Source organism: Sarcophilus harrisii, chromosome 2 (genome assembly GCF_902635505.1).
Source record: "Sarcophilus harrisii chromosome 2, mSarHar1.11, whole genome shotgun sequence".
Lineage (NCBI taxonomy): Eukaryota > Metazoa > Chordata > Mammalia > Dasyuromorphia > Dasyuridae > Sarcophilus > Sarcophilus harrisii.
Window position 1 is genome coordinate 622997375 of NC_045427.1, and position 18783 is coordinate 623016157.

Sequence of the window (18783 nt, forward strand, 5' to 3'; positions counted from 1 at the left end):
ACCATATTGAAGAAAATGTCCCATTATTGATCCATTATCATTATGTATCTCATTTACCATTAAATTTACTCATTAAATCAAATAGACTGGCATTATTGTTTACATTTGGGAATTATGAATTTTTTTTCTACATATATGATATTGTAAACTTCAAATAAACATCCTTGTATTGATGGGTAGCCTTTAATGGGAAGCAATAGTGAATCTATAATTGAGAAGTATCAGATGATTGTTGTTGTTCAGTTGTGTCCCTCTCTTCTGGACTGGTTGACCATTTCCTTCTCCAGCTCATTTTACAGATGAAGAAACTGAGGCAATAGGGTGAAGGGATTTATTTACCCAAGATCATACAGCTAATGTGAATTCACATTTGAACTCAGGTGTTCTTGATTCCAGGTCCTGCACTCTCTCCACTGTACCATCTAACTGCCCCATTTGGTGATTAGGTCAAACTTACACATTTCTTTCTCTTACCTTAATCTCCTAATAAATACCTGAATCATTATCTACTTGTAAACAGAGAAATAGCTGCTAATTTGTCAAATAAGGTGAGCTAGCACCAGTTAAATACAAAAAGCAAAACATCTTGGAACTAGGAGAAAAGAGAATGTCATTATGAAAATCAAATGAAATGATGTACATAAACCACTTGGCTGACCTGAAAGACCTCATCAATGTCAGCTACTATTACTCTCATTCCTCACCCTCAGTATTTCATCTACCAGTCAGAATGACCTCCACACAGAATTCAGACGATCGAAGTACTGTTCCTAGATTGGCCACCATTGGATCCTGTAGCTATAAGTTTAAGACTGTCTGGAAATTTTATTTTATGGTCCTGTGAAACTAAGTCACTTCTCTCTGAAATTGAATCCCTTTTTTCAAATAAGGATAATGTAGACCTTCATTACTTAGGAATATTAGGAAGAATGGTTAATAAAAATGAAGATCAAACCACTTCACAGAATAAAATACTACAGAAATTGTAAATAATGCAGCTCTATTTGGAGTGATCTAATCCATTGATATGGAAATTTTTTCCATTACTATGGATTGCCGAAGGCCCCACCAAGCCTTCCTATCTGGAACAATTTTTATCTATTTGCTTCTACAAATCCTCAACAGAGGGGAAGACATAACACATTCAAAGATTTTCCCTTGGTTTTTTAAGGTTGTGTCGATGCCAATGAAACACTCTTAGCCATCCATGTTTCATTCTGAATGTGGTCCAATTCCCCTAGGAGTGTAGTCATTGTCCAAAGCACTTATATTTTTAGTAGCTACATCACTGCAGAATCAGAGGCCAAATGGGATGAAGGGGTGTTTTGCCTTGTGCCAATCTCATGGGTTGCCAAAGCCAAAGAATTCATCTCCTGCTGGCCAACCTGCTGGTGATGAGCCCAATTGTACTTAGCCTTTCATCAACCAAGGACATGTGTAGAAATGCTGTAATTCTGTGCAAGGAATAGAGGACCCAGAACCAGTGGTTCTAAGACATGATAATCTTGTGATGTTGGGGCAAGTAATTTAATTTTTTCTAGCCTGTTTCCTTCATTCTAAAGTAAGAATCATTATACCCGCAAGCTGAAGCATCTAAATAGTACAGTAGATAGAATACTGAATCCTTATAGTCAAGTTCAAATCTAACATCAGACACATAATAGCTGTATGATCCTAGGCAAGTCACTTAACTTCTGTTCACCTGTTTCTCCAGCTGTAAAACAGAGGTAATAATAGCACCCAATGAGATTCGTTGTAAAGTGTTTAATATAGCACATAGCAAGTGCTAGATAAGTATTAGCTGTTATTTTTATTTTTGCTACATTTATACTACACTTCTGGCCAGTGTTGTCTCTAGGGAAGAATTTTATAAGCCTTAAAGTGTTAGCAATTCACATGTATGTACTATAATAGTAATTATTACTATTATTTTTACCTAGACTCCAATGAGGGGCAAACTGGCCCAGTTTGGAAATTGAGTAGCTATAGACTATCTAATAGATCAGAAGGGGGTTAGCTAATGAGAAGCCTCAGAACTTTACATATGAGTGTATGTATGTGTACATATGTGCATATTGTATGGGGCAGCTAGATGATACAGTGGATGGAACACTAGGCCTGGAGTCAGGAAAACTCATTTCCGTGATTTCAGACTCACTAGTTATGTGACCCTGGACAAGTCATTTGACCCTGTTTGCCTCGGTTTCCTCATCTAGAAAATGAGCTGGGGAAGGAAATGGAAAACCACTATAGTGCCTCTGCCAAGAAAACCCCAAATGGGGTCGTAGAGTCAGACACGACTGAAAAATGCTACAATATATGCACGCATGTGTATATTGTGCATATATACTTTCCATGTTATACATGTATGCACACATATTATCTAAACTAGTCTTCTGGCAGCAGATAACCTGTCCCTCCTTGAAACATACTTGAAACTTTTCCAATCTGGAAGAACTGGGAAGAGCTTACAAACCCAGGGTCATCTCCAATATACTAATAATGAAACTATCAATAAAAACATGTTTTTAAAATACTTTTATTTTAGTACAATACTGCTCATCATACACGTATTCAGAATCACCAGGAACACTTAGGTCTTGTTGCTCAGGCAGGGGACTGATGGTCACTTTGGGGAGGAGTCTGAGCATAGCAATAGCTTTAAGAAATTAAATTTACCAACTAACAATTTAAAAAAAAAATTGGAGAATGACTGACATTCCCAAAGAAAGCCTGAGCTGGATTTAAAATTATTTGTTGAAGGATACAGTGGCTAATAACTAAACAATCATTAAGCCATCGGAGAGGAACAGCATTTAGAATAAAGCTGCAGCAAGAAGGAAGGGCTCAGGGCTTGAATTTCTGCTGGCACTCTAAGTCATACAGGCTGATGAGACGATCTGCCTCCCTCCACCCAGACAGCAGAGCCCCATGGGTGGTAGAGTAATACGTCCGATGAGTGGCTTCTCCAGCAAAAAGGATCTGTAACTGCAAGTCAAATGGAATGCTTAATTGAAAACAGAAAAGACTGGGAAGATAGGTTTGTTTTTCCCCCTTCAGGGAACTTTTTTTTTTCTTCTAATACCATTGCCATGAAGATCACAGCTCTAAAGAGAAGGGGTTTTTGTTTTGTTTTGTTTTTCACTTACATACTGGCATGGGACCTCTTTAATAAAGATGATGCCTTGAAGAAATAGAGAAATATTTTCAAATATTTCTGTTCTCTCCATTAGGGCCTGAGTGTTTTCTATGCATTCTTGAGATGGCATGAAAAGGCAGCTAACCAAATTATTAAAAGCAAGAGGATATTAGAATCCTCCAAAATGGGCATGGCATGAATGAACTAAAAGGTCATAAACCAAAGTCTCATTTTGTTTTACACGGTTTTCTCTGTCTATATAGCCCCTGTCCCTGTCCCTTGAAAGAATGTAAGTTCCTTAAAGCCAGGGCCTATCTTTGGCTTTGCTATGTACTCAGGGCCAAGTACAATGGCTGGTGCTTAATTTTTGTTGAATTGAACTAAACCCATATAAATTCAAAGAAAAAATGTTTAAAAACTTCTATAAAACTCCCCTCCCAATTATCATAACTAACAAGATGTTCTATTCCCTAATATCCTCATCAGCTGAGAACACCTTTTTTATTTACAGAATCAAATGTAGAAACCAGATATACCGTTGTACTTCATGTTGTTGGATAAAATCAGGTAACAAAATGTATTGGGTTTGAGTGACTGACTTGGACACTTATTGGACACTTTCTTGAGTCTAGATCAATGGGAGAGAGAATTCAAGCAGGAAAGCAGTTAGGTTTTGAGAGTGCTTTGAAGAAGAAGATCCTTGTGCCTGGGACTATAAGCATGGCTTGATTGGGTCACTAGAGAGTCGAGTCCAGCTAGGAACTGAGAGAAGACAAACTGGACAAGACAAGGAAAGGTGAGAAGCAGCTCCCAGCTTCTTCAAGGGACTTAATCCTCAGGGCCTAGCAGAGAGCCCCACATGTACCACACTTGAGCATTCCAGGTTGTGAAGAACCCCTTTTGTCAAACATGCTTTCCAAGCTTGCTTTCTTTTCTCTTTTTTTTTTTTTTTCCAAACCACTTTCCCCTGGCCTCTGTATGCAACTGTGAGCCACTGGGCCCAAGACTTTTGGAGATGTTTTGTAACCACTATACCTATTATACTGTCTTGGTCGATACCCCGAAGAGTTAAGAACCCTGGCTGGCTAATTGATATCAACTGGATAAACAATAAGGAACAAACCAATAGGGGCTCAGGAGGTCCAAACAAATAGGGGCTCAGGAGGATAGTGCTACTAGAAAACTACCCCTAAAATCCTGAGGGGAAAGGCAGTTGATTACATTTTGGGGACCCAACCTGCCAGTATGAGTGGGCACTCAATGGTGCTACTAGCCATGCACTCTCCAAGTGACATGGCACCTCCTGCCTCCACACCTTTACGTCAGCCATCCCCCTGCTTAGAATGCCTCTCCCCCTGTCTCTGACATTCAGAATCCTACTCCTTTTCTTCCCAAATACCACCTCCTCCATGAGGCCTTCCCCCTATCTTCCTACCAAAGTTTTCTCTCTCTCTCTCTCCTCTCTCCTCTCTCTCTCTCCTCTCTCTCTCTCTCTCTCTCTCTCTCTCTCTCTCCTAGAGATTTCTCAAGAGCCCCTTGACAGGATCTCTCCTTTACCCCCAATATATCCTCCTTTATATTGGACTTAATGGTGTAGAGGCTGTGCTTGTCCACCTTCTGCCACATATACCCTCACCCCAAGGAGAAAGCTCTTTGAGACACAGTCTATACTACTTTAAAAAAAACAAAAAACAAACAAAAAAAAAAAACTTTGTACCTCCAGTATCTATCATAGTGCTTTTTGCACATAGTGATAACTTTATATTTGTTGAATGAATTTTTTAAAATGTTATGATTATCAGATTCTTAGGAAAGGGTTCAAAAGACCTAAGAACACGATTTCATTCCTACCATCCTTTCCTACCCACCAGTCTCTGAATCTGGTCCAAGGGAAAGAAATGGATTTGGAGGCAAAGGTTCTAAATCCAAATCCTTCTCTGCCACTTCTGACCTGTGTACCTGCCCCAGACTCCTTAAGCCTTTGGTTCAGTTTCTTCAACTGCAAAATAAGAATAACAGCATTTGACCTTGTATATTCCTTTCCTCTTCCGAATCTATGATCCTTTGATTATCAGATTGTTCCCATTGAGAAATGCCTTCTACATTCTAGTTTGTAACATTAAGAACACATTTCTGTATGTTCTTCTCCCAAAAGCTGATGGTGCAGGGTGATATGCTTCTGTGTATAAAACCTGTCTAGCTTCATTCATCTGCATGAGAGAGGCAACCTACCATCCCCACATCTATACAAGGGGAAAGGCTTTAACTAATCACTGCCTATAGATTCTAAATTTAAAAATAAAATTCAGTTGACTTCTCTAAAGGAGGCCCAGAGGCAGAGTACTAGTCTTCTTATACTGATTGTTTTTAGATCCCAAGATTTTTTTTTAATATAAAAGTATTCCTCCAATGTTGAGCTATTAGAAATTATCAACATACATTTTCAGACATGACTAATGTATTGGTTTGTTTTGCTTAACTATAGCTCTTTGGCAAAAAGAGGTGACAGGCCATTGACGAGGGTGTCACTGCAAAGTATTGGAAAGTACCAGAAATGCTGCTTTTAAAGAATCAAGAAAACATTTTTAAAAGGATTGACTGAATGTCAAAAAAGATATTAGAGTTCATTGTCCAAGAAGGAAAAATATTTACCTGGGGGCTTGAGGAGTCTGTAGGAAGGGGTTGGGCAAGTGTATCAATGTCTTCTCCAGAGCTGCCAACTGCAACATAGCTGTAAGAGCCTCTGGTGTAGGGGGCACTGTGCCATCTGGATCTGAGCACACTCCTAGGCCCGGGGAGCTGTGGATTTCCTGAACCCCAGAGATGCAGCAGGTTAACACAGCACTCCCTCCCGTATGTTTGCAATTTGCTTTTCATTTTAAAGACTGGGCATTTTCCAAAATGAAAGACACTGACAGGGAAGAAAACCATGTCATACAGTGTATTAGCAAAAGGCTCCTTCTGCCATGTTAGCTCTGCTAAATTCTAAAAATAAAACAAATAGGAAAGCAATGTGATCTAGTGGTCAGAGTGGGGGCTAACCAGTAACAGACTAAAAAGGGGAAGAAGCAGGCTCTGACCCATCAACTATTTGTGACAGATGTCATTTTGCCTTTTGACGTTTCAGTTTATCTGTAAAATCTGGCTCAGATCAACTGCCTCCAGTGACTTAAGGTCAATGGAAGGATTAAGCAAGACTGGATCTACAACTCTGAGGCAGGCAATTTTAATCAATCTGTGTTTATATAAGGAGGAACCTCCCTTTGGAATACACAGATCAAATCTATCACTAAGATATTCTGAAATATTGGGCTTAGAGATAAGTTGTCAGTTCAAAGCAAATAAAATCCAGGTCCCTTATAAGGAAAGCATACCTGTTACTCTCCTTAAGACTTGAGTTAGAGATGAAAGCACTTCCTCATCAGAAAGGGTTTCCATAAATTCTGATTCAAGTCCAGCAATGAACCCACAGAGAACATATGTGGATCTGCACAGAAAAAAAAAAGAGGATCTTTCACTGGACGAGAAGTAGTTTGGCTAAGTAAGAGATAGGCAAACTACAGAACTTCCTGGACTCCTGATCTCCGGTCATGAAGGACACTAGGAACCACTATGGCTAGAATTGGAAATAGGAATGCTGTGTGATGGGCAGGCAAGCTTTGTACCAGCTCCTTTCACTAGATTTAAGGAAGGAAGCTGAGAAACTTTCCCCTGTTGACTTAATAATTTAACAATCAAAGGACCATATTCAGCCTACATTTCCTCATATTGTCTCGTTTGCTGTTTGTCTATGATAGGATAACATTTTTCTCTCTTGGCCACACTATACTAATTTAGATCCTTTCATCTTCCCTATTAACAGTTCTTATAATCTCTAAATTATTCATATGAATCTCTGAATTATCAATACCACACACACATATATATGTATATACATCCATATATACATATATATTTGCACATACATATACATAAATACAGATATTTTACATGGTACAAAGACAGTGTCTTGGAGCTGCTGGGTGTGAAGCCTGGAAGAGATGGGTTTGAATTCTATTGCTTGACATATACTAGCTTTGTGAACCCCAGCAAACACCTCAGTATCTTGTGCCTCAAACAGCCCTCAAGGACTGATCTACTCAATTCTGGGTGGGTTATCTTCTCTGGTGAGTTGGTAGAGAGTCTCCACACCACAAAATTACAGATTCTTGTACACACACACACACCCTTTGCCTCCTCAAAACAGGTCATCACAACCTATCTGTGACTTAGTAGACTAGTCCTTGGGAATTGCCTAAAGTGCAGAGAAGGGGCAAGTAAATGTCAAGATATAAGATTCATATCATGTCTTCCAGCCTCCAACCCCAGAACTTTCTCCTTATCTTTCCCATATAATGCTGCCTATGTCAAATTGTAACATGTGACTGAGCATTGCTACCTCATTACCCTGATGAATACCACCTTGTTTATTATCTTTTGTCCTGTGCATTTAGGAGAGACATTCCAGGTCATCAAATGAAATACTGTCATTTTATAGATAAAGAAGTGGGAGTCTAGTGGTTTGCCAAAGTAGTAATCAGTAGAAGTTGGCTTGAACCCAAGGCCTGGACCTCTGGGGCAGCTGTATGGCACCATAGTGCTTGGCAAACCAAAGATTAGGGCAGCTAGGCTCAAATCTGGTCTCAGACACCTACTAACTGTGTGCCTCTGGGCAAGTCATCTGTTTGCTTGGTTTCCTCATCTATAAAATAGCTGGAGAAGGAAACCACTCTAGTATCCCTACCAAGAAAATCCCAAATGGGGTCATAGTGAAACCCAACTGAAATGAGTGAACTACAAAAACACCACCCATGATTCTGAATCTCTCACTCTTTTCACTACACTATGTTCAAATCTTGCTGCATAACAAGACTACAAAGTCTTTGTGGGTAACATCTGCAGATTACAGATGTTCTCAAACCTTACATATTACCTACCCCCCAATACTCAAAGCTGCCCAGTCTTTTGTGTAGCAATCCACAGTGTGATATATCTGAATCACACAGACATATTTCCCTTCTTGATGGGCTCTGAACCAGTAAAGAAGTTGGGCATGAGATTAAATTGCTTATGTCACTCTAGTAACAAACTTCCCCTCCAATGCTAACTCCCTGAATTGCCAGGAACATGGTTAGCATTTTCTACATCATGACCCACTTGTGATTCAGTCCTGAGGAACGTTTCAAAACAAACAAGCAAACAAACAAACAAACAAAACCAATACATACTCCAAGGGAGGCAGGACTAAAAATCCAATGAGCTTTTTGAACCATATGTCCTTCAGCTCATCTTCAAAATCCACAAAGGGTGATGCGTCCTCCCACACCACCTGGATTTGCTGGCAGTCTACTTCCCAGAAAGGTTCTTCAAACTCCAGGAATATCTTATTGTTGGTTCCAAAGCCCATGCTGTTGATCACTTCTGCTTTCCTACTGGGAAGTGGTGGGTTGAATAAGATTTCCATTTGCTCTTTGAGAACACCTGAAATAAATCAAATCAGGTAAATCTGGGCAATCACTGATCAAAACCTGAGTTTGATGTCAAGATGAAAGTAGATAGAATGAATCTATAATTAAGGAAGGCACAAAAACATTACATCTTTGAATCCCAATGATTAGGTTAATTCTCACCAAGCTAATGTTTTAAGGCAGAGTAGCCTAGCAGAAAAGAAAAGGAGCTGTTAGAATGCCAACCTGGAGAACTAGGTGACAAGGAAGTAGTTACGACCAAAAAACTTGAAATGACTACTGAAATCTTATCAGACAAGAAATACTGCCCTCTGGCCTCTTCCCGTCCCCCTACACTGGAGCCTTCTGAAATAAAGCTGATTCACTTTGATGCTACTGTTTAATGTATTATGTCACCAAGAACAAGCATGAATTTTGTTTTGTCAATAAATTGGGCTACGAGGAAGTCCTTTGAGATCATACACAGAGTTTTAAGATTATCTCAGTTACAAAAATCCAAGACCCTACATAATGGGAAAATCTGAGTATGCCAACTATGACTGCTGAGTCCAAGAATTTAATCTGATAAAAAAAAGTGATTTCTGATAGCTCCCACTTTACTACTTACTAGCTATGGGACCTTAAGTTACTGAAACTGCTTAGGGTTTATTTGTTCATCTGTTAAATGGGGAATTAGTACAGATTTCCCCCAAGGGTCATTCCTAAGGCTCTGAAATGACTACTCTATGAAGGAAAGCATAATCTTAAAAATCACATGCAACTCAATCAAAATCTTATCTGCAATCAAGCCAAAAAGGGGGAATAAAATATGGACAATGAATAGACCCCTTTTCTGACTCTATGAGTTTAATAACTGGGAAATGTCCACTCCCACGATGGAAAAATGTCTTAATTTTTCAGGCCTTCAATGATTTTGTTTAGCTGAAGTCAGAAAGGTGCTCAAGTTCTGAGTCTAGTCTTAATATTAATAATAGTTGACTTTCATAGAGAGTTTTAAAGCTTGTAAAGAACATGACATACTTTCATGTGAGCCTCATTGAAAATCTTACTATACGTATCATGATCTTGGGGATAACTAGGCAACAAAGTGGTTAGAGTAGCTACCCTACAGTCAGGAAGACCTGAGTTCAAATGCAGCCTCAGACTCTTACTAGTTGTATGATCCTGGGCAAGTCAGAAAAGAAGGGAGAAAGGGAGGTAAGGAAAGATGAAAGGATAGAGGGAAAGAGAAATGTAGGGACAGAAGGAGGGAGGGAGGGATAAGGAAAGAATGGTGGAAGAAAGGAAGGAAGGAATGAGGGAGAGAGGAAGGAAGGAAGGCAGGAAGGAAGGCAGAAAGGAAGGAAGGAAGGAAGGAAGGAAGGAAGGAAGGAAGGAAGGAAGGAAGGAAGGAAGGAAGGAAGGAAGGAAGGAAGGAAGGAAGGAAGGATTATAATCTCCATTTACATGTGGATAAACTAAGATTCAACAACATTAAGTGACAGATATCTGCTGACACATTTGAAGAAAGAAGTGAGCTCCAAAAAGATCCTAGCAGAATGAATGGTGGGTTGGAGTTAGCAGGATTACATTAATCTAAATAAAAATTCATATCTTATACTTGGGTTTAAGACATCATATGCACAAGTATAGGATCTGGCAACACTGAGCTAGACTATGCTCATCAGGGATGTAAAGTTCAATATGCACTAACTGACGTAATACCTAGGAAAACTAAAGTAATCTCAGGTGAATATTAAGAATTTCAGAACCCTGCTCTCTAGATTAGGGTAGCTAAGAGTTCCACTGGATCCCTAGCAGGTTAGCCTACATCTGCTGTTCTGTGTCATCTTTTGGATGTTACATATAGATACTAACAAACTCAAATGAGTCCAAAGAACAATGATATGTAGGGCCTAGAAGCCATGCCACAATAAGAAATATCATTACAATCGGAAAAGACCCAGATTCCAAAACTACCTCCTTTGCATACATAGGCAAATTAATTTAATCCAGTCTCAGTTTCCTCAACTATAATATGACAATTATAACACCTGGAGTAAGCAAAACACTTTGCAAACCTTAAAGTGTTCTTTCTAATGATGCTGATATTTATATAATACTATTCCTTAATAGAATAGAAAGAAATAAGTATTTATTAAGTTTCTACTACGAGCCAAACACTTTACAAATAGTAACTCATTTAATCCTCATGACAGCCCTGGAAGGTAAAGACAATAATAATCCCCATTTTTAAATGAGCAAACTGAAGCACACAGAGATTAAATTACCTGCCCAGGGTCGCTCTGCTATTATGTGTCTGAAGTAGCGTTTGAATTCTGATCTTCCTCCTTCCAGGCTCAGCACTCTATCTACTTAGTTGCCAATAGGCAGGAATAAGAGAAAACTTTGTAGGGATAGGACAGCAGTTTTTAAATAGCTGAATGGGATGTGCTTTGAGACAAAGAAAAGAGCTGTTTTCTTTGGCTGGATAACTTCCAAATGGATACATGCAGGACCAGGACCCTAGTGGAGGCCCCGAATCCCTGCCATTCTATGATGATTCTCCACCTTTGAAACTGTAGCCAAGTAGATTTCTTGCTGGGGAAAGCTGTGGCTACACAGTGCCATGAACTCTCTGTGTGTGTGTGTGTGTGTGTGTGTGTGTGTGTGTGTGTGTGTGTGTGTTTGTGCGTGTGTGTTGTAGGTACTGGTTATATACATCCTCACCTATCTCTGGTAGTTCAATGGCCAGCTTTTTCTTCTTCTCAGGCCTCTTGGTTTTCAGCCCAATCTTCTACAAGCTCTTCTACAATCTTCTACATTACTCTCATACTCAGACAATTCCATGTTTTGTCAAATCTTCAAACTATTCTGTATTCATCCAAAGAATTTTCTCAAGAAAACCATAAAAATAAAAACTATAGGTTTAACTTCCCATTGACTTCTTCTAGCTTAGGCTGCCCAGAAGATGGTCATAGAATGAAAGGATCGTGGATTAGAGCCAAAAAGGATCCCAGGGGCCTGAGTATGACCCTCTATCTTGCCAAGAAAACCCCAAATGGGGTCAAAAGTTGAATATGACTAAAACAAGAAGGAATCATAACATGGGTTTTTTTTTTTTTTAAGCACCAGACTTGAAGTCAGAAGACTATGATTTCAATCTAAGTTCTGTCACTTATTGGCTGTGTGATCCTGAGCAAGGTACTTAATTTAAGCCTCAGCTTCCTTCTTTCTAAAATAGGCATTAATATCTAGTCCACAGGGCTTTTTGGAGGAGAACACTATAAAACTGTAAGAGTTTATAAAAATATGAATGACTTTGTTGAAATTTAAATTTGCATATTAACTTACCAGTAAAAATGAAATAAGATAAAGGCTACATCTTTATAATAGGGCTAGAGAAAAGAGGCTACAGCTATTAGATGAGATGCATTAAAAATGCAGCAAGAAAAAAAAGACAAAAAATGTTTACCTAAGGGTATAGTGACTATAACATGATGAGCTGGGAACTTCTCTCCTTCTTCACATTCTAGCAGTACTGGAAATGTCTCTCCTGGAAAATTTTCATGTTTGTAGGAGTTATTCCAGTGAATGGTCTTTACTGGTTTGTTAAACAGTATAACATTTTTCGGCAAAGAAGTCATCATGCAGTTTGTAAGACCGTCATACCCCCTAGGAGAGTTATGATACAAGTCAGAATTTTTTCCAGCAGAACCAAACAGCTGAAGCTCATTTTTAAAATTGTCCCAATAAAGCAAAACTATGTAATTGTAATAACCAAACTTAGTTCTGGAAGAGTTGAGCAAATGAACTTTCCTCCCTTCATTGCAGGGTAGGGAATTCTGGGTAGGAATATCATATGTATATAATATATACATACATATATATATACACACACACTGTCAGATAAAGTTGAGTCATCAATTGATAGGCAGCACTAAATTGCTTCTTTCTTTTATTTTTTAAAAATGTTATAAGGAAAGACTTGTCAGACAAGGGAAGATGAAAGACTGTTCAATAATGAGTGTATTATAAAAGAAGCATCAGTAAAAAGAAAAAATATATAAAGAAATTGTTCTCAATTCTCAAAAAAAAAATCTTCTGAGGCAGGAGCTCTTTTAGCAAGAAAGAAACACCAACTTCTGAGGTTTTCTATACAATCTAACTTCTGGGTCTAATTTCTGAAGTCTCATATTAGATCTATCATCTTTATTCCTAGGAGTTTCACACAGAGATGACAAGAGAAGTCAGGTAAAAAGTAAAACACTGATCATGCTCCTAAATGGGCTCAGTCTGGAGAATTCAATTACTTTATCCAGATTAGCAAATTTATATATCTTTTCCCCTTTTATCTAAGTGAGAGAGACCTCAGCAATTGACTGGCAAAGGGTGGGGGGAAGTTTCTTTGGACAAACAGAGTTGGGAAGGAATGGAGAGAGAGAGAGCAATGCTCAGGAACAGAAAAATGGAAATGTGACTCATTTTAAAATCCTCTTACACTTCTCCCACCCCTATCCTGCCTCCCCGCAGATTTTGAGCAAAATCTGGCAAAAACCAGAATCAAGCTGGTGTTCCTCTAACAAGTATGAGTCACAGGGCACCCTTAACCGGGTCAAACCATTATAAATGAATTCTTCAGGCCAAAGTTTGGGTGCACATTAGGATAGAGAACCCACTTACTCAGAAAAGGTGCAATCCAGCCCTGGCAGGGTGGCGTATTCCCCAAATGATCCGAGGGCCACCAGATCCATACTGTGGCTCCCACTCACACAGCACTCTAGGTTAAAGAAGGTTTTCAGGACGGACAGTTTGAGCTGCTTGGTTGCTTCATCCTCTGTCCAATCAAACATGTGCCGAGAAATCTCCTTCTTCAGGTACTCGCCCACGCTGGGGACAGGGGTCTCTGCCACGTGGAGGAACTCTCGAGTTTGGTCTAACAGAGTATAAAACAGATTAGACATGTCTTCTACCAGCTTGAGATTCACGCTTTTGCCAGAGCTGGAGAGGGACAGAGAGGGCAGACCAGGGTGGCCCCCAACCTCAATCAGCTGATTTTCCTCCGACATCTCTTTCTCCCCCAGCAGGCCATACTCTAAAGCCAGCTGGAAGACGGGGTTGTTCTTGGAGGGCCCGTGGATCCAGTGTGCCCCGATCTCAATCACACCACCTGAGGGAGTGGAAGGAAAGTGGGGACAAAGGTCACGTCTGGATGCGATTGCCTGCCTCCCCCGCCTTGCGGAACTTGACCTTCCTTCTCCGGGCGCCCTCTAGCCCGTGCCCTTCCCGCCCGCGGAAATGCCCCCCCCCGGGATGCCGGGCGGGCACTGCCCCTGGTAGGCCTCAGTTTCCTCCCCTGTAAGCAGGGCTGGACTCCATGATTCCCACGGTCCTTCCCGGCTCTACGCGGAGGGCCCCGGGCCCACTGTCACCGTGCAGTCAGGGGGATGCTCTGGGTGACCCCTAAGGAGCCTTCTCCTGTGGTCCTTCGGGTGACCGGGGGCTAGGGTCCTTCACCCCCATCCCGAGGGCCCCCGCTTCAGCTCCCGGTTTCTATCAGAAGCGGCGGGCAGGGGTTTCCCGGCCTAGGGAAAAGGTCTCCGGGGTGGGGGCGTAGGTTACCGAAGGCGGGCTGCGAGCGGATGCGACCCCCGCAGCGGTCAGTGGCCTCCAGGAGCCGCAGGTTCCGGAAGCCCGGGTGCCGGCAGAGCCGCTGCGCCGCCCCGAGCCCCGCGATGCCGCCGCCGACTACCACCACGAGGTGGTTCGACAAGGAGGGCCCATCTTTGCCGCCGCTCTTGTCCATGCCCCTCGCCAGTCTGCAGGCTCGGCTGCGCTCCGCTCCCGGGGAGCGGAGCCTCGGAGAGACGCTCGACTGCAGCTTGCCTCTGGTCGGGGACTCCAGCTCCTAACCCCGCCTCCGCTCAGTCCGGAGGCGATAACCCAGCCCCTGCCCGCCCACGCTCCCCGATCCCGCCCCTGCCAGGCTCCGGCTCCGCCTTCGTCCTGACCACGCCCCCTTCCGCTTCGGCCCAGCAAGTCAGAGCTCAGTTCTCGCTCCGCCCCTCCTCCAACAGGGGCTCGCCCTCCGGCCTCCGCTCTAATCACTTCCCTCCCTCCAATCCTGGCCCCACCTCCGGCCTCCTTAATAAATTCCCCTCCCCTCCAGGCCCCGCTCTAACTCCTCCCTTCCCCGCCTTCGCGTTCTGGCCCCGCCCTTCTCGCGCTCCTCCAACTCCAGTTGTGAAGTCTTTCGGTCTTGTCCCACTCTACGTGTCCGCGGGGTTTCCCTGGCAGACCGTGGAGTGCTTTGCCATTTCCCTCTCCGTCGAGCCTCCATTTTGCCCTTTCCCCGGTCCTTTCCCATCCAGACCCCACCTCTGACCTCTCCTCAAATCCTCCCTCTCCAGATCCGATGCCAGCTCGGCTCGAACAGCCAACTCCTTTCCTGCTTCTCCCCAACTTAACCTGAGCACTACCCAATTCCTGTCCGGTCCAGGCCCTGCCCCCTCCCTCCCAGGCCCCGCTCCCCCCCGGGTCTCCCTCCACGCCCGGGCTCTTTGGCTCCTTCTCTGCCCCAGTTCTAACCCCCACCCCAGACTCGGGCGCGGTCGGCTCTCTGCCTCTGCCCCGCAGTTGGATCCATGTGTGGTCAGTCACCCCGCCGCATCCTCCCACTTGTGGGAGAGCAGGCTCCTCCAGGTCCCTCCTCGTGCCCTGGTGGGAGGTTCTAGCTCCGCCCCGCCCCAGCCGTGACAGCTGGAGCCCTGGCTCTTATCAGTCACTCAGACATCCTCCCTCCCACCCTCATTCCCCAGTCCATATCTGGGAATCAGCCACACCAAACAGCAAAAAGGCTGGGCCTGAGCCTCTGAAGCTGCCTGGGACGGCGGAGGTCTGCGGGATGCTGCAGGGGGTAGGGGGTGGGGACAGGGATTTGCTAGATGCACCCGGGGGAGTTGTGGAGAGGAGCTTAATCATACAGAGTGGGAAGATTGTCCCAGCTGCCCGCTCCCTCCCTCCAAGAAGAAAAGAACTCGAATAAAGCTTATTCTGCATTGTCTCCTTCTGAGTTTGTGCTTCCTAACCCTCACCAATCTCAGTTACTGATATCCACCCAAAACACATAGGGGAACATCCGAGTGCCAGGTTTCGAGGCCGCTAACCGACGGGCAATATGGTTCTGCTAATTTCTGTGTTCCTGCTGATGTCTATTGAAACTGGTCCTCCCCGGAGCCCTTTAGCGGCTAAAAAGTGACCCTGGGGTTCTCTGAAAGACCAAACCAGGTCACCGGCTCTAGAAACCCCTGCCAGACTGAAAGGACAACCACCATGAGCAGAGCTTTTAGAATGTTGTGTCAAGACCGCCCTAGCTAAATTAGCAAAGACTCTTGGCAGAGTTGGCCAAAGAGTGAGGGTTTTCTTATTTATGTCATGGCAACTCTTCAAGATCAACTACAGAGTGGGAATGTGCCTACCTGGAGAACTTAGGGAAAATCACATGTTTAAAATATTCATGTACAATCATGCTCCTGACAAAATGCATTTTTGTGCCTGAGGCCCTTCTACCTGAATGAAGACTCTCAACCTGTTAATCCCAGTTGTTGTTCAGTCATGTCCAATTCTATTTGATCCCATTTGGGATTTTCTTGGCAAAGATATTAGAATGATTTGACATTTTCTTCTCCAGCTCATTTTACAGATGATGAAACAGACACAGATAAAAGTCTGGCTCAGTCACACAGCTAAAGAGTATCTGAGGTTGGATTTGAACTCAGGTCCCCAACTCCAGGCTCTCAATTCTATCCACTGCAAATTCTTTCTCTTTGGAAAGTCCTACAAATAGTTTACCTTGACTATGCTTGTAAGTTCCAAAGGTTTCATTTTCTTTTTGTTTTAAATTTTAAGGGTATTGGCTTCAGATCATTGATTTAGAGCTGGGAGGTGTCTTAGAGACCTTATGATACAAGATGCATAGAAACAAAGCTAGAAGGGAATTTAAGAAACTTACTACCCCCTCAATCCTCCTTTACAGGTAAGGAAATCTAGGCTCAAGGAGAGAACACTTTGTCCAAGGTCACCCAGCCAGTAAAGCAATTGAGATGGTATTCTAACCTAGATTCATCTGACTTGTCCAGAATTGTAGAATTTATAATTGAGCAGGGATTAGAAAACCTAGATTATGTGATCCCTCTTTGAATTGGGGCAAAGTACATAAGAGACCCTCAAGAGTCTCCTTGCCTACATTTTCCCAAAACTAAACCAAAAAACTTTTCCATAGTCTTCTTCAAAATGAAAAAAAAAAAAAAAAAAAAAAAAAAAGAAGGGGGAAGTGATCATTTTTTTCCCCAGCCTGCCTTCCTCCCTTCCTACACAGAATTTTAGGTGCCTACTGTTATATATGTATATATATATATTAGTGATAACAAAAAAATAACTACCATTTATATGTATGTTAAGATATTTGAAATGCTTTACATCTTATCCCTATCAAAGTTGTTAAGTGAAAAAATAAATAAAACACATAAAAAAAGAATGGCACCACAACCTATCCTTTAGTTATTAGTTATTGATATACACCCAAAACATACAGGTGAACATCAAAAAGTACTAGATTTTGAGGCAGATGACATGGGGTTAATATGATTCTGCTAATTAATATTTGGTCCATATCAATGGATAAAGCCTTGTACCTCCAGTAAGGAAGACCTAACTTCCTGAGTTCAAATCTGGTCCCAGATATTTATTGTGTGACCCTGGGCAAGTCATGTAACCCTGTTTGCCTCAGTTTCCTCATCTGCAAAATGAGCTAGAAAAGGAAATGGCAAAACACAACAAGTATCCTTGTCAAGAGAACTTCAAATGGGGTCACAAAGAATCAGGCACAGCTGAAAATGAGTGGGCAACAAAAAATTAATACTTTGAACTGGGCAAGTCACACCTTCACACACCTTAATTTCCTCATCAATAAAAAGAACTTATTGTTTGACAGGACCTATGAGCTTCTCTCTCAGGATCTTGTGATTCTTTCAAATATACAAAGTAACTACCCTTTGCATAAAGTGAGATACTATTATTGACCTACAGTAAATTGGAAATTACTTTGAGTTGCTATTTTTTTTTTTCAAAATTGTTGATGGGCTAATTAACCTGAATTCTCTCAATATGTTTCCTTTATGACCTGGTATGTAAAATTAGGAGATGTAATCTGTGATCATTAAAGAATATCATTTAATTACATATGTCCTGTGCTATCTGCCTATAGCCCAAGTGTGCTTAGGCCTGTGAAAGATTATTTTAAGTATGATAAATAATTTGTAGTAGAAAAAACTACTATGCCATTTTAAGCAGATTATTTCATGTTCCTGAATCTTCATTTTTTTAAAGGAGGACATTAAATTAGATAAGCTCGGTTCTTTCCAGCTCTAAATCCTATGAAATATTTCATTTCTTTTCAGAAAGAGGGTAAGTGGCAAATATTAGACATCCAGGTATATGACTTTTCTGTCTAATTCATCTTCAGGCCCTGGAAACAATCCAGGATCTTTTTTGCCCAAGAGTCCTGGGAACAGCAATGGTCCACAGAACACAGAACACCAATGGCTTCTTCCAGCCCATTCCTCTGGCTTAATTATTATCTCTCCCATCCCACCCCCGTACCAATTGCCATGGATGGAAACTAAGTTCAAGAATTCTGGGAATAGTAGTATTTCCCATACCACTAGCCCTTCTTCAAGCTCAACCCCTGAAACTATCATTCAGAGAAGAATAACTCATGCAAAAGCATGGCCTGTCTATGCTGCAGTCATTGCTTCTCTAATAGTCACTGTTTCTAAAGACCTGATAAAGATTCTTACCACTAAAGTCCTTATAAAGGAGTTATTTAAAGGAGCATCTGTTTTGTCCTCTCATCGTAAAGAATACTGGAAGTCTTAACATTACTTGGAATTGAAACCTGCTTTCCACATATTTTTTAAATAATATTTTATTCTTTCACCAATTACATGTAAAAAAATTCATTTTAAAACTTTGAATTCCAAAACGCTTTCCTCTCTCTTCCCCTCTTCCTAGGGCAGTAAGCAATCATCTATAGGTTATATACATGCAATCATGTAAAACACATTTCCATATTTGTCATCTTGTGGAAGAAAATTTGGA

General features: G+C 41.7%; 1 protein-coding gene across 2 annotated transcripts; it reads right to left on the reverse strand.

Moving 5' to 3' along the window:
• Positions 1–2523: 2523 nt before the first annotated feature.
• Positions 2524–14544, reverse strand: PAOX (polyamine oxidase). Of its 2 annotated transcripts, XM_003754938.4 has the most exons (7): positions 14248–14544; positions 13309–13795; positions 12101–12300; positions 8407–8659; positions 6514–6626; positions 5792–5949; positions 2524–2988 (listed from the first exon to the last, which is right to left on the reverse strand). In XM_003754938.4, the coding sequence occupies exons 1-7, from the start codon at positions 14429–14431 to the stop codon at positions 2848–2850; spliced, it is 1536 nt and encodes a 511-aa protein (XP_003754986.1). In that variant the 5' UTR covers positions 14432–14544; the 3' UTR covers positions 2524–2847. The 2 variants fall into 2 exon arrangements, with proteins under 2 accessions (XP_003754986.1, XP_012398928.1); XM_012543474.3 differs by lacking the exons at positions 2524–2988; positions 5792–5949 and adding an exon at positions 5956–6050.
• Between the last annotated feature and the right edge of the window lie 4239 nt (positions 14545–18783).

Coding starts and splice junctions, on each gene's coding strand:
- PAOX (XM_003754938.4), bottom strand. CDS start 14,431: ATGGACAAGAGCGGCGGCAAAGATGGGCCCTCCTTGTCGAACCACCTC. Junction 8,660..12,100: donor TATAGTCACTATACCCTTAG/GTAAACATTTTT, acceptor GATTTATTTCAG/GTGTTCTCAAAGAGCAAATG. Junction 2,989..5,791: donor CAGACTCCTCAAGCCCCCAG/GTAAATATTTTT, acceptor TTTGACTTGCAG/TTACAGATCCTTTTTGCTGG.